This window comes from Emydura macquarii, unplaced genomic scaffold (assembly GCF_026122565.2).
Source record: "Emydura macquarii macquarii isolate MOO-44397 ecotype Brisbane River unplaced genomic scaffold, CSIRO-AGI_Emac_v2 contig_2699, whole genome shotgun sequence".
NCBI classification, from domain to species: Eukaryota; Metazoa; Chordata; order Testudines; family Chelidae; genus Emydura; species Emydura macquarii.
Window position 1 is genome coordinate 624,709 of NW_027132836.1, and position 15,880 is coordinate 640,588.

The window sequence follows — 15,880 nt, forward strand, 5'->3', positions numbered from 1 at the left end:
TGTATTTGGATTTCTGAGTAAGTGATATGAAAGCCAAGTAGGCTATAGAAGTTTTACTATTTTATAGGTCACAATTCAGAAAAACTGGCCATGTATTCCCCTTCAGTGGCCCAGCAAGAGCACTCCATTCTCAGGCTTCTAATTCCTCTACTGTCTCCTGTCCTGGGAGGAGACATGCATCTCACTGCCTTCTGACTACGATAAATCCAGGCTTCACAGTTCCCTTCCTACAGTATGAATTCCCCTGCAAAACAGACTGCCTAAGCAGGTTTGCTTTGCCTTCTCTTCAGAAACTATAAACCGCATGATTGCCTACAGTTAAGTTACCACACAGCTCTTTCTAAGCAAGCACTTTTATTCTTAAGGTAAAAGCATTACAGAAAAAATATAAAAACCTAAACATGTTGAGTTTTACCAGAGCATACCTCTACTCCAGCAAGGGCTTTGGCAGGTTATTAGTCCTTCAAATCCCACCTCAAAGGGTTTTCTTCTGGTTACAAGTTTATAACCACATTGTCTCAGAACAAGCACACTCATGTGTCTCTAACTCTCTTCTTCATATGGTCTGTCTCTTTGATCTTAGACAGTGACTAGGTAATCAGTAAGACAATGGGTTTCTCCTACAGGTGTAACTTCAAAAGGCTGGGTCCGAAAGTGGAGAATTTGTTTTCTCTCCCTCCCCTTCCCCCCTAAATTTTCTCATATGAAACCCACTTAACTTTTTATAAATTCACTTTGTTTCAAATAGCTCTTTGAAGCTGATAGTGCTAACAGTAGCTTCTTCGTGCAGTTGCAGGAAATCAGTAGGGTTGCTGGTACATAATAATAAATATCTGAAATTAAGCCCTGATCCCTACTTTGAAGAAACAGATGTTCAGAAATGTGTGGGGGTTCTTCAACAGCTACCGTGAACTGTATTTAAACTTTGGTAGGAGTTAGTGATGTCATCAACTGTAGCAGGGGCAACTGAGAACACTGAGCTGGCAGGTATGTGAGAGAGGTGATTTACAAGTATTTACTAATAATACCAACCTGAGGCATTTAAAAAAATGTCAGAAACCCTTTTCTACCCCCCCCCCCCCCCAAAAAAAAAAAAAACAAAAAAACCAAAACATCATGACTTTAAAAAATACTGAGTTCATATTTACTTTCTGTAAGGGGAAGAGTTGAGCTTTTAAACTTTTTTGTGCAATTGTGAGCCCTCGCAACTTAACTTTAAAAAAAACAACACCCTGATTCTTACCTAATAATGATGGCAGGATTTGGAGTTTTACAAAAAACATCAGTATGGCGAGAGTTGGCAATCACTTTACCTGAGTTGGAGCAGGGATTATGGCTTTAGGAACTGGATTTTTTTTTTCCAGAGGATTCGATCACACCCAACTCCCACAGACATCAGTGGCAGCTGTTTGTGCTCAATACTTCTGAAAATGGTGCCCTTTAATGGGTTTGTACAGTGTTGAATATGGCGGGGAGATTCCAGTTAGGGCATCTCAGGCCTACGGTAATATAAATGTTTAATACATTTACAGAGCCTGAAGCATTTTTAAAAATGTAATTACAATTTTTTACTTTTATCATAGACAGAACTGGACTAGTGAAAAAGCAATAGGCTGTTACTTCTACCCCCTCTCATTATTATGGTAGCCCTTTAAACAAACAAACAAACAAAAAATTCTTTTTAAACTGTCAAATGCTGAAAGGAACCCACTGTTTTTCACAAACTATACTTCACCCTTTTTTTACTGCCAAACTTTAAATGTGGCAAAAGAGCCTCTGCTTTCAGAGAATGTAAGGTGAGGCCCAGTTTGTAACACCATCATCAGTCAGACTAACCTGTAGGTTTGAAAATTGGTATCACTATCTAGCTCCCCTGTATTACTTCTGGCTCACGTGCAAGACAAGCTTACATGACTGTGTGAGAGCCTGCTGCCTGTGAAACAGTCTACCAAAGGAAACCGTTGAAGCTTCCATTTTGAAAATCAGAAATGGCGAGCACATCTGCCAGTACCCATGAACACTCTTACAGTGATCAGCAGAGGAAAGGAGTTTTGATTAGAGAAGCCAAGTCTTTCCTAGTGCTGGTAGCACGCTGCTTTGAAGATGAAACCTGCTGCACTCGTGCTAGCATGTTATTTTCTACCCCAATTTCTATTTTTCTATAGCACACTACAAGGATCTGTGCACCACAGAGGCCAGACTGCCTGAACTTGCCTGGGTGATTGTCTGACATGTTCAACCCCCAGCAATAACTTGCAGCTGGCGCTCCTGCTAGTGCTGCTGCTCGCCAACTGGGCCTGTATCCTCTTCCCGCTCACCGGGAGATTGGAGGCCGGGGCTGGTGCACGCCGCTGCCTGCGGGATAACGAAGAGGGAAGATTTAAAGCCTATTTTCTCTGCCTGCAAACACAGCCTAACACCGCCGCACTGTGCACGTGGCCGGGCTGTAACCTTCGCGGATGCTGCAACCTGCAGCAGTTGCAGACGTGGGGTGGGGCTGTGGGCTCTGCGGATGCAGTAGCAGTAGCAGCAGCAGCAGGGGGAGCCCGCCAACCCCGCCGGCTGCGCTCTGCGGATGCTGCATCTCCCCGCAACCTGCAAACGCAGAACACGGCGGGGCGGGGGGGGGAGTCAACAAGTGAGGCAGCAACCGAACCGCCCGGTCCGGCTGCGGCAGGACAAGGCGGCGCATGCGCGGCGCGCGCGCTGAGGCCGGGCTGGGGGCACGTGAGGGGGAGGGGCAGTTCCAGCTTCCCTCCCTCAGGCGCAAGGCGGCGGGGACGGGGAGGCGGCTGAGCTGAGGGAGGAGGAGGAGCCGCCGGCGCCCCTCGCTCGCGCCCTGGGCGGACATGGCCGGTACCTAGCGGGTCCGGGGCGCTGCGGAGGGAGCCGGGCCGGAGAGGAGCAGCCTCTCCCCCGCGGCTCCTCACGCTCTTCCCCTCCCCCTTCTCTCCTGCAGGGGCTGCGGCCGGGACCTGCTCCCCGGGGCGCTGGGCAGGCTCCTCGCTCCGGCCGGGCGCCGGGAGAGCCGAGGCCATGGACGAGCAGAGCGTAGAGGTGAGGGGGGGGCGGGCAGCGTCCGTTGGCTGAGGCGGGCCCGGCTCCCCTCGCTGCTGGGCGCTGGCGGGAGGCCGCCTGCTCCCCGAGCTGGGGGGAGGGGTGCCAGGGTGACTGGGATCCGCCCCTGGCACTGCCCCGGCGCGCTGAGCGGCCCTGGCCCGGGGCGGGGCTGACGGGGCCACAGGCGAGGTGAGCCTCGCTCCGTTGCCAGGCACGTTGCTGCTTGAAACGATGAGGCCACCGCGGCTCTCTGCACAGGGAAGCTGGGCCGCGCCCGAGCTGCTGGCGCGTCTCTGCCCCGTCGTGGTCCAAGGATGGTGTTGGGGCTTTCAAGTCTCCGACAGAGGCCGGGTGGACCTAGCTGTAGCGCTCAGGGGTGTGAATCGGCCTCCTTTTCACACCCCAGCGAGGCTGATCTAAGCTGTGGTGTGGACACCGCTAGCTGGAGGGAAGAATTCAAACCTCCCCCCCTCTGTAGCAGGTGTCTGTGCTAGGGTGGCATAGCTGAAGCTGCGCCACCGCAGGGCTTGTGGTGTAGAGGTAGCCTCAGTAATTGTGGCCCCCGACAGCAGGTCAAACAAGCGCCATAAATTAGAAATTGCCCAAGAGGCGCGAAACAAAGTAGAGTGTAAGTGGGTGTTTTTCAGCATGTCACAAGTCAAGGGTTGGCTGCCACAAGATTCTGTACTGAGATTGGTGTTTTAATGTATGCGTTCATGATCAGGACCAGGGAGTGAAGAGGAATGAAGGTGACACAACATTATTTAGGTTAGTCAAGGTTAGAGAAGATTTTGAGGAGTCTTGGAGAGATCTAATAAAGTTAGGAATGGTGAGCATGATAGCTGATTGGCTAATTGACTTTAGTTTTGACATGTTTGAAAGGTAAAATGCACATTGGAAGGAGTAATTAGAACCCATCATAAAACTAATATAGCAGCAGCATTTAACCACAAAGAAAAAGGTCTGAACACCATTGTGGATGGCTTTAGTGAAAATACATCAGCTTAATGTCCAATGATGGGAAACAAACAATATTACAGTATAGGAAATACAAAAAATATCATAATGCCACTTGTATAAATAAGTTTTGCCCTCCTGAAATACTCAATTATGTTAATCTTTTAAAATTATAGCAACAATAGGATTTCAGAGAAGCGAGATGAGTGTTTTGAGGTATGGAAAGATTTATGTAAGGGGAGAATGAGAAGACAGGAGATAAGGGCTTCTTTACATGGGGAAACTGACCATCATAGTTATAGCAGATTAACTATTCTGCTATCTGATGAAGTGGGTTTCTGCTCACGAAAGCTTATGCCCAAATAAATGTTAGTCTTTAAGGTGCCACAAGACTCTCATTCTGCTCTAGATATTCTGGAATGAGTGATTTTTGAGCTCTCCTGGATTTTTTCAAATTTGTCTACAATCCTTCCTGAATTGTGCCCAGAATTAGACACAGTGCTCCAGGTGGGGCCTCCGCAGTGCTGAGTGGAGCAAGACAATTCCCTCCCAGGTCTTACATACAACAGTCATACACCCCAGAATCAAATTAGCCCTTTTTGCAGCTGCATCACATTGATAACTCCTATTCAGTTTGATGTTGATAAATTGGAGACAGTTCAGAGAAGAGCCACAGGAATGATTAAAGGATTGGAAAAAGTGCTTTACAATAATAGACTTAAGGAGCTTGAGCTTTCTAATTTAATAAAAAGAAGGTTAAATGGTGACAATCACTGTCTATAAGTACCTATATGGAGAACAAATATTTGATGATGTGTTATTCAGCAGGCTACTATAACAAGATCCAATGACAGTAAGTAATTAGACAACTTCAGACTGGAAATAAGGGGGTACATTTTTAACAGTGAGGGTAATTAATTAGAGTAAATGGATGTTTCTCTAAAAATATGCTCCAGTTGAAACAGGAAATTTTGTGGAGAAGTTCTATGACCTGTGTTGTTAGGAGGCCAGACTAGATGATCACATTGGCCCTTTTGGTTTTAGAATCTATGATTCTGTAAGCGTAGAGTACTTCTTCATTCAGGCTATTCAGTGTCATGCATGTACAAGTGGGAATAGTGTCTTTTGGCTACAAACATATACAGATGTTAAAAATAAATTGATAAAATGAAGTGAATTAACAACATGTTAATGGAAAAGGAGGAAATGGGTAAGAGTGATCCATAGTTTTGTCTTGGAGCAAGCCACCATCATGATTCAAGTCCAACATGTCATCCATAGCCTTGAAGAGTAGGACTTACTGTTGTTATACCTGACACTTTGCCTGCTGAACATCTAACAAGCTTCAAGCATATATCTTAACACTGGCATGAATCTAATTTTTTTCAGAGCATTGCTGAGGTATTCCGATGTTTTATTTGTATGGAAAAGTTGCGTGATGCACGACTGTGTCCACATTGCTCCAAGCTATGTTGTTTTAGTTGCATTCGGGTAAGTTCACCTTTTATTTTCTGATTTCGATGTTTACATAAATTGATAACTAAAGATCTACAGGGCAAATTTGTGCGTCCTTGTCAGAGATCTGAGAATTTCATTTCCCCGCTCTGTGCTACTTGTCTCTCCCTCCCTCCTGCTCCCCCATAAAAGTTATTACTTGTACCATGACCAGCCCTTTTGGATCGCTCAACGCTGCTTCTTAATTGGCTGGAAGAGTCACTTTTGAGCAACAAGCATATAACAGTCCCTTCCTCTAGTATCTCATAAGGGGCCTTTTCAATGTTGCCTGCCTGGGAAATGAGACCTCGACCTGCAGTACAGAGTTCTGCTAGGCCATAATATCTATGTAATTTGTGAAGCCCTGTCCATACTGTAAAACAGGCTTCAGTTATGGCTGCTGTACTGATTGTCTTGCATCATGTTCCGACACCATGCTAGAAACCCATTGAGTGTGTAGCCTTGGGCATGGTTTTGGCCTGTGTGGTTGCCTGCCACAAAACTATGAGCACTGGAGTACCAAGCAGATAGCTACTGTTGTATTTGACAATAACACTTTCAGCATGGTTTTGACTGTAGGTGGAAGATTTTGAGATCTTGAGTAGTGTTTGTGGGTCTGGCAAATACAAGTCAAAGGATAGACTTTCTAAGTGGTGCACATGATTATAGATCAAGATATTAAGGACTGTAACCGCACATTAAGGATTACTGGGTTACTGTTGCTCTCTGGAAGTGGTCTTAACTTCTTTTGGCTCAGGACCCATTTATAAACCTTGATGGACTTTCATTACCCTGAGCCGTGCCCCCACACCTAATTCTCCTCCTCTTAGTGGTCTGTTCAGGGTGAGGAGCTTAGAGTTCATATTCCAGGTGCTTTGTCCAGATGTGAACAGCTGGGCAACCCATCCCCCACTGGCAACTTGGGGGAAGGGTGGTAAACTGAGACACCTACACACCCAATCAGTCCCCCCATGTGGTGCATGGTGGATGGATAGAGGGCAAAGGGAGATCAGCGGAGGCAGGGGGTATAATGAGGAAGAAGTTGGGGATTCTGGGGGGTTGGGGGAGGTACAGAAGCCCAGCAGCTCCTCAGAAAACACACAGTCCCCACACAGTCTATGGGGGGCAGAGAGTAAAGGGGATTTGATGTCCTGGGGGTAAAGTGGCTGGGCTAGGGAAAGGAATTGGCAGGCAGAAGGGGCTGGGAGTACAGCGAAGGAAGATCAGGAGGGCTAGGGTGATTGGTAAAATGGAGGGAGAGACACCCTGCTGTGGGGGAAGGATACATTGGGAGGTCCATTCTGGAAGGTTTGGTGGGCAGGAGTGGGTATGGAAAATAGGGTGTTACCTGGCTGCAGGTTGAGGCATTACATAGGGAGGGAGGGACAGTACCTGTGGGAGACACTAACAACAATTGCACTCTCCCAGCTCCTGTCTTTGAGGCCTGGCTGGGCTCAACTCCCCACTCTGGGTGTTGTGACATGGTGCATGGGGTTGCAGTGCCCCTCACTCAAATTTGGCCCATCCATCCCTCTGTAATCGTGACAGAGGGTGAGTGGGCCAAATCTGCGAAGCTGTTCAACAGGTCAAAACATCTGGAGCAGAGAGCCAAGCTCAGCCAGCACCACAACCCTTTGATGCTTTTTGTGACCTATGTTTGGGTCGTGACTTACTATGGGCTGAGAAACCCTGCTTTGGCAGAGTTTTTAATCAGAGACTTTAGACATAGTAGTGGTTTGAATAAGTTAAGTAGTTTTAGCAGTAAGGTTTGCATTTGCAGGTTGTATTAAGGTGATCTTGGGCTAATAGTAGAATTGTTTTTACACCAACACCCCCACCCAAAAAAACCCCTTCTGTTTCTTGTGGGGGTTAAAATAGTTATACATTAAACTGAGAGTGCTTGTATTGATTAAATCACATGAATTTAAAATCACGTGTGTAAATAAGGGAAAATATAGGAGGATTGGCATAGAAGAAATTACTTTTAGTAGAAGTAAGACGAAAGTGATACAGGTGTGTGTGAATGTTATGTATCTTTAACTCTTTTGTGTCTCTCTCAAAATATGCCTATCCTCTTTTTTCTATAGCGTTGGCTGACAGAACAAAGAGCCCAATGCCCTCATTGTCGGTAAGATATTTTTAATAAATTATAAATACACTACAACTCTTTGTAGTCAGCTTTCTATGCTTATTAGGTATGGTTTTTGTTTTGTTTTTTGGTCTCGGTAAGTCTACCATGTGAATCACAAGCTTCTGTTTTGAAGTTTGTTCTTAACGTGACATGAACCCTTATCTAAAGTGGCAAAGTAATTATTTTTAAATCATTTTTTAGTATGACCAGGTCTGAACTATGTAGAATCTTGGTGATCCCACCATGTTATTTCATCCATTTAAGGCATATGACCACATCTAGCCAGGAGAAGTGGACAGGACTTCTCTCAGAACTATTCAGGGTCACTCCCTTGAATGGCCAGCACAAGGACCAAATAGTGCTTCTAGTTTTTAGATGGACTGAAATTTACCCCTTTTCCATGGATCTGTGAGACAGACATTTCCAGGAATAGATATGTTGCAGCGTGCCCAAAGAGACAGCGGCATGCACACTCTTAACATTTGTATCCCATAAGTACAGAGCTTAAAAAAAATCCACTTCCTAATGGCAAGTCAGAGACTTTTCCTTTTGAGGTGGGTGAGTAACCAGTTTCTTCAGAATTTAACCTCTTTATATTAAAAGCAAGAAAACAAAAACCTTACATGTTCTAAGCCCGCTGCTATCGACGACCTTTTGAATGTGAACTTATACATTGCAGACAGCTTTATTGCCTCTGCTTTTGCTCATATGTTTCGTAGCAACAGAATTTTCATTGGTGTTCTTTAGAACCTTGATACCCTGAAACTGAGTGTTCTTGAATCTGATTTCAGCATTTTTTTTCCAGAGCTCCACTCCAGCTACGGGAACTTGTAAACTGTCGTTGGGCAGAAGAGGTTACCCAACAGCTTGATACACTTCAGCTGTGCAATCTCACTAAGCATGAAGAAAATGAAAAAGACAAGTATGTAGAACAGACTCGTCTCAAATTTGAGGGTTTTGTAGTTTCTCAAAACAGCAGGCATTTAATTCCATTCTTTTAAAATTAGGGAATGGATTGTTGTTCCTAAGTACCTGCAAACTGAAATGTGCTACAATGTAATAGAAGCAGTCAGTAAGTATGTTTCCTTTTACACTGTCCAGCTACAAGGTTGTAAGAGCTTGTCAGATGATTTTTTTTTTTTAATTTCTAGAGATGGAACCAATTTCTGTAAGTAGCACTGAAAGCCAAGTCTTTACAGGTCTTTCTGTTTTTATGACCTTGAAATGACCTTTTATGACCTTACACTTGGATTAGCCTGACCTAATACTTTTAGTGAAGGGCGCATGGGAAGGATGAAGAGGGGTGCCTCTTTCATATTGTTCATAGCCATTCATATGGATGCCAGATGATGAAAGCAAAGAGTACGTACAGATTCCTCTGCTTATGCATTCAGAAATCTAAAAGGACTCCTGGATGTGCTAGTGCATAAGCCTAGACAAATCTTTATGTATTTATTTGCCGTATGACGTTTGGTCTAAGGCATGCATGGTCTAAAATCGCTGCATGTAGGATTTGGCATAATGTGGATAACTAAGATTTATTGGTCATGTATTGTGCAATTTAACTGTCTCTTGAAAATGCCCTTTCTCTTTGGATTTCATACAGTGGGGAAAGAATCATGTGAACCAACTTCTTAAATCCTCTGATTCGGGCACCTTCTGATACTTGGATAGCATAAGAATAGAGTGTTAATATCTCAGCACAAAGGCATCCCTTTGGAGAACTGCAATAGACATTTCTTAATATTGCTCATTTGTGCACTTTGTTTAATTGCTAATCATTTTAGCACATGAAATGGAGAAAGGCATTGGAGCAAAGCTCACTGGAAGAGTATTGAGAGTTGCTGCAAGGAGTGGGGGGAATATAGCAGGAAATAAGAGGAGAAAAGGAATAGAAAGAAAGGGAAGGGGTAGGAATAGCAGTATTTTTTCCAAGATGAGAATATTTTCCCACTGGGCAATCATGAATAAGGCAAACAAATAATCTATAATTATAACAAAGTATAGTAGTTCTTCGAGTCTTTGTCTGTGTGGATCCCATTCAAGGTGCATGTGTGCCTCATAAGTGCAGTTCACACTGAGAAACTGTCTTTAAGAACCACAGTTACTATAAGGTAAGTAACTGTTCTGTACTGCATAAAGACCATGTAGGACGGGCTCCTGCCTGGTCCAGTCCTGGCGGCCCTTCCGCGGGCCCAGGCTCGGCGGAAGGCCACTGCGCCTTCCTACTCGACGGGAATGTTAGTTTTACAGTCTTTCGCCCCCGACCTCAGGCAGGGCGGGCGAGCAAGGAGTCTTTCGCCTCAGCCCTCAGGCAGGGCGGGCGGGCAAGGAGCAGTGAGCTCGAGTCCAGTGGGCGGTAGAGGCTATTTCCCTTTTGGGGGTTGGCAAGGATCGGGGGGGGAGGGAAGGGGGACGCAGGCCCACCCAACTCCACTGCGTCCCAGCCCAGGGCCCTAGGAGTGGCACGGGTGTTGCCACTCAGTCGGCGGGGCTCCGGCTGCAACACGCCGACTGGGCGTTACCCCTAGTACAGCCACGCCTCCGGCTGTCCCTGGGCTCCTTCCTCCCCGGGTTCCCTGGTACCTGTGTCCGTCGGTTCCTCTGGGTCATCGGGGTATACCACACGGGTAGGCCAGTCAGTCCTTCTGCGTCCACGGGGGGTAGATTGGGAAGCTCCTCGGCGAGGGGCAGCTCCTCCAGATCGTAGAGCTGGGGGTAGGGTTCAGCCTCCGGCAACTCCTCCAGGTCGGGACCTGCCTCCAGGGGTTGGGCGTCTGGCAGCTCCTCCAAGTCCGAACCGGCTTCTGGGTGGAACTCCCAGCTCTCCGGTACAGGGGGCTCGTCCCAGCCGCTGCGGGCCTGAGGCTGGGTCCAGCGCTTCGGGCCTGTAGGCCTCGGCCAGTCCAGGGGGCCCGGAGGCCCAACCCAGGCGGCTTGCCGGCATTGTTCCTCGGGCTTCAAGGCCGGGAGAAGCTTACCTGAGGCGGAGGCTGGGCGTGGCTCGGCCCTTCCCTGCAGCCGGCGAGGCAGCGTGTCTGCCTCCGTCGGCCGCCTTCCTCCTTCTGAGCTGTGGGGCTGGCTTTTTATGGCTGCTGTCCTCCCGGAGGCTCCTCCCCCCTTCTGCCGGGTTGGACGCCCGGCTGGACCTATCGGAGCCCAGCTGTCCGGTTGCCAGGCAGACTGGGCGGTCGGCCTTACTAGGGCCTGATTGGGTGCTTGCGGCCCTTCCGCGGGCCCAGTCTCAGAGGAAGGCCACTGCGCCTTCCTACAGACCCCTATTCTATCCTTGATCTTTGTGCAAACCTCTCATCTGCTATGATGGTGCTTTATAAGCCTGCCCCTCACAAACTATGAAGAATCTGGACACGGTAGAGACAAAACAATATTTTAAACCACTGCTAATGGTCCAGAAATCAGCCATTTTCATGAAAAAAGGTTCAGAAAGAGAAGAAAAATTGAGCTGATGAAAATGATAGGACTAGTTGGAACCACAATTAAAGACTAGTATAAACTAACACTTCAGATGTTACATTTAGCAATTGAATTATATGATAGTCAAATGTATGCAAACCAAGATGTTGAAATACTGAATTTGTGTATTTAATTTGTTGTTGCATACTGTATAAGTAGTTTTTTCTTTAATTACTCATTCTAGTTTCTCTATGCTCTTCCAGTAAAAATTAGTTAACACAAAGTCATCAAAGGATTGGTATGAATGCATATGTCTTACACAGAGCACTGGAGACCTTATTATAACTGACTAGCTTCATCTTTACTGCAGAAGAAAACTGGGACTTCTTACAGTACTGAATATAGAAAGCTGACTGATGGCCAAATATAGGGGAGAAATATCATACCGTTATTTAGGAGTTCCTGAATAGTGCATGCTATTATTCGAGTCCAGTACTGATAGACAGTAAAGCCAGGTCACCATGCCCCTCTTAAGTCTTGAAGGAACGTAAAGGGAAATAAAGTTGCTCAACTATCTTGAACCCAGATTAAGGAAAGCTGAGAAACTTGTGTTTAAAGAAACTCTTCATTTGCCATTTACTTTGAGAGTCTAGTCCTGTTACATATGAACCTTGTTCTAGTTAAAATATTGGTACCTCAATTTAAATGCCACATTGATGTGCACCTCAGAATACTTAGGTTAACAAAATCTTTGAGTTACTGAATTGTTGGAGTTTCAATAATTGGAGATTTTTAGCTTCTAGAATCAATTAATTCAAAACCTGGTTCATTAGTATACCATGCAGATAAGATGGTGCTTAAAACCAACTTACTGAGTACATTTTCTCATCTCCAGGAAAAACTTCCTGGGAAGATATTAAATGTGAGATGTAGTAAAAGGATGGCATGCTTTGTGTTGCAAGAAGAATACATCTAATTAATTTTGCTTTTAGCCATTGGGAGACCATTTGTAACTCCTAGAATGTGCTTTGCTCTCAGTCATGTCAACAAAATAAATCAGGTTGCTGAACCTTCTGCAGACTCCATGCACTACTATGTAATTTCCCATCACTGTTTTTTTAAGGTGTGAAAACCATCATGAAAAACTCAGTGTATTCTGCTGGACATGTAAGAAATGTATCTGCCACCAGTGTGCTCTCTGGGGAGGAATGGTGAGTAGAGGGCTTGTAGCATGTTAAGTCTATGCAAAGAATAGAAAATTATCTTTGTAGTGCTTGAACGGTTTTACAGAAGCAGTGCCAATGGCATGACACCGTTAGTATTGTTTTCAAATTACCTTGAAAATACTATAGTTACAGTATATGGACAAATGGATCTTATGAATTTTGACATAGATATTTCCTGTTATAAGTTCAAGCAGGAAGTATTCTTGCTTCTTCTGGAAAGGGGCAAGAATTCTCATCCTGCGTATGAATTTCATAATCTAGACCATTATAGATTAAACTGATAGTGACAGTGAATTCCTAGCACAAAAAATAAATCCTTCAAATTATCATGTAACATGAATTACATTTGGGTTAAACATATTCAGCAATAATCACCAGTAGTTGAAAGCCAGTATTAAGTTCAAAAGAGACAGCCATCTCTTTTTGAAACACTGTCTGTATGCAGCTAGTCTCTCTTCACCAATCTGAGTGGAAACTAGAACACACTTTCCCTCATTTACACAATGTGGCCAACTGTGAGAACTATTTTAGACTCCTGTGATAAAGTGTCCTAAACCTGAATGACTGAGGAGGCACTCTCCGCTTTGGCCAGAAGTTAAATTTGTTAACAAAACTTTTTGTGTTTATAAAAAATAAATAGAATTTTTGTGACACTTTCAAATGCTCTATTTTTACAGTTCAGTTTATTTTTATTGTAGAAAAAAGTACCTGTTTTGTAAAATCCATCAAGTTTTGGGAGAAAGGAGAGAACACGATACAAAGGCTTCAGATTATGAATAATCTGTTAAACGCATTAAGTTTTTTAAAAGCACTGCAGCCTTGTGCAAGCCCATGAGAATCTGGAATTGTAATTGTTAAAGTCAGTGTGGACAGAATAGAACCTGACTATCTTTAGTTGACCAAACCACTGTTTTTTTTTTTGAAAAAAGAGGGGTAGGACCCAAATAGCAAGAGTTATAAGAAAAAAAAACTATATTTTTAATTTCTTAACATTATTTTTGTACCATTAAGTAAGAGAGAAAAAAAACCTGAATCTTTTAAGCCTGATATCCCTTTACCCCATATTCCAAAGAATACCCCTTTGCTGGCACTCAAAGCTTTGTAAACCCCTCAAATCCCCAACTATTTAATACTATGCCAGTTAAATTTTCCCAAGTGAGAGAGACACCTCATACTTGGGAATGTAAGTGGCTGAATGTCACTAATTCATTTTTTTTCCTGGAGTGTTAGCTGAAAACTTGTATACCTCTTTGAATGTAAAACCATTCCTCCTCCTTCTCCCACCCCCCAATTTAATTAAGAACATAAGAACAGCCATGCTGGGTCAGACTAATGGTCCATCTAGCCCAGTATCCTGTCTTCAGACAGGCCAGTGCCAGGTGCTTAAGAGGATAGAACAGGTAATCATCAAGTGATCCATCCCGTCGGTCATTCCCTAATTAGCCAAAGAGGTACACAGTAAATGCAGTGTCTCATTTTGGATGAGTACTCAGTCCCCAAATCGCTCTCCACAGGAAGCATTGCTTGTGCAGAAGCCAGATCCAAGGCTTGTTACTAAGGGAAGTGAAAGACATAGACTTCCTACGGACAATCTGCTCTGGAACTTTCCCAAACTGAATGGTAACCTAGATTTAGGGGGAAAAACACTTCATTTACCAGGGGTGGAGTAAAGATGAAATATGGTGTTCTGTTGATCCTTTCTTTTAATAGCATGGAGGACATACTTTTAAGCCACTAGCCGAAATTTATGAGCAACATGTCACAAAAGTGAATGAAGAGGTAGCAAAACTTCGGAGGAGACTCATGGAGCTGATCAGTCTAGTGCAAGAAGTGGTAAGAAAATGTTCCACCCTCTCCTAACTGTATAATGTGTAATGTTGGTATATTCAGGATATCTGTAACATAAGAGAAGTAGGAGGTGGTATAGTTAAAGCACTACAATTCCCATAACATGAGTGTAGTCATACGAGTATATGGGTGCCTTGTAATGAGCCATACTAATACATGGCACCTTTATACCAATATGACCGCGTCCACGCTAAGGGTTGTACCAGTAAAGAAACAAACACACACCTTTAAGTGGTATAGTGTTACATGTACAAAAAGTACCAGGCCGTAATGGTGTAAAATGGAGATCTGAAATATTCAGACTTCTTGGGATCACAGGTTCAAATTCCACTGGAGTGATTCAACCCTTCATAGATCTGGGGGAGATTTTACTGATCTCTATGCAGTTTAGTGTGCAAATCTTTTGAATAAGACTGAAAACAAAGTAAAATAGGGCTCCATTTGCTCTGCATGGACATATGCTATCCCGTTTGCACTGTTGTAAGAGAAGGAGTTTACCTATTGTTCTTGGTTATAATTTTCTCCATCCTGCTTATCATAGCAAGTGTCTGTGATAGAAAAGTATATTATTCTTTTTAATTTAACCTTCAGTCAACCACCAGAGGGCAACTGCATTCTGTTCTAGTTTACTACCAGTTGTATTGTGCCTCTGTTGCTTATACAAGTTTCAAAAATGGCTTAATTTATACCTCATTAAGACCTCCGTTTTGGATGTGAACAATATAAATGTCTTAGTTTTGATAGTGATTTTTTTCTAACCAAAGAGAGAAAACACTTTTGGCAAGTATTTACTTTAATGAGGACTTCAGAATGTATTTCACTAATTGCATTGTGGCAAATCTAAGGGGGAAGAGTCATCTTCTGACTTTTAAGTTGCTAATAAGTTTACATAAAGACACGTTTTCCCAAACAAGTTAAAACATAAACTATTTTTGTTCTACATGAAATATATTCTCCCCCTCTTCTGTATTTCCTAATCCTTGTCAAGGGAAAAGCATTCCATTGAAATGGACAGGTATGATGAGAGACAGAGATGTGGACAAAACCAGAAGATTATTCCTTTTTGTACATGTTACCTCTGAACTGTCCTTTAGGAGAGGAATGTAGAGGCAGTGCGCAATGCGAAAGATGAACGAGTTCGGGAAATTAGAAATGCAGTGGAGATGATGATTGCCCGATTAGACACTCAACTGAAGAACAAACTTATAACACTAATGGGTATGTATTCACCTTATCTGATGTAAGTGGAAAGTAACAGACTAACATGTTGGAAATCTTCTGGTATGTTTATTTGTAGAAACATAAAACTGCCCATACAGCAGTTTCCTGGCTTCAAACTGAAGATAGAAGTCTTCTAAATATAGCAGTGCCATTAGTTAATTGCGTGGCTACTGTGATAGATGTAACTATGTTTTGATTCCACAAAAAGATACTGTATGGTAACTCAGATTACATGTACCATTTTGCTAGGATTAATAATTGTACAACACTTTGAAGATGTAAAGTGCCACTGATAGCTGTAATTTATCACCTCTGATATCTACTATCCAAATCTACCTTTTAAAAATATTATTTCTGTATGGAATATCTCTGCTGAGTACCATTTCAGATCTGTAAATAAATTCATATCATCCAGTAGTGAGAGCAGGATATCAGGATTTCTAGGTTTGGTTCCTGACTCTCACTGACCTTGGTCCAGCCACTTAATCTCTCCCTTTTATTTAGCCTTTTTACAAATAGGAAGTAAGTA

The 15,880-nt window shown here is 43.7% G+C and overlaps 1 protein-coding gene across 3 annotated transcripts in view; it reads left to right on the top strand.

The window, feature by feature from the left end:
- The first annotated feature begins 2,777 nt into the window (after positions 1 to 2,777).
- TRIM37 (tripartite motif containing 37) overlaps positions 2,778 to 15,880 on the top strand; it is a 47,035-nt gene continuing 33,932 nt past the window's right edge. For 2 of the 3 annotated variants that reach the window (XM_067565772.1, XM_067565773.1), the window contains exons 1-8: positions 2,778 to 2,856; positions 2,960 to 3,057; positions 5,407 to 5,508; positions 7,599 to 7,639; positions 8,448 to 8,564; positions 12,180 to 12,267; positions 13,993 to 14,115; positions 15,225 to 15,348. In XM_067565772.1, the coding sequence (XP_067421873.1) occupies positions 2,850 to 2,856; positions 2,960 to 3,057; positions 5,407 to 5,508; positions 7,599 to 7,639; positions 8,448 to 8,564; positions 12,180 to 12,267; positions 13,993 to 14,115; positions 15,225 to 15,348 (700 nt within the window). In that variant the 5' untranslated portion in view covers positions 2,778 to 2,849. Of the gene's footprint in view, positions 2,857 to 2,959; positions 3,058 to 5,406; positions 5,509 to 7,598; positions 7,640 to 8,447; positions 8,565 to 12,179; positions 12,268 to 13,992; positions 14,116 to 15,118; positions 15,349 to 15,880 lie in introns of those variants that run through there. The other variant, XM_067565775.1, reaches the window with a different exon arrangement.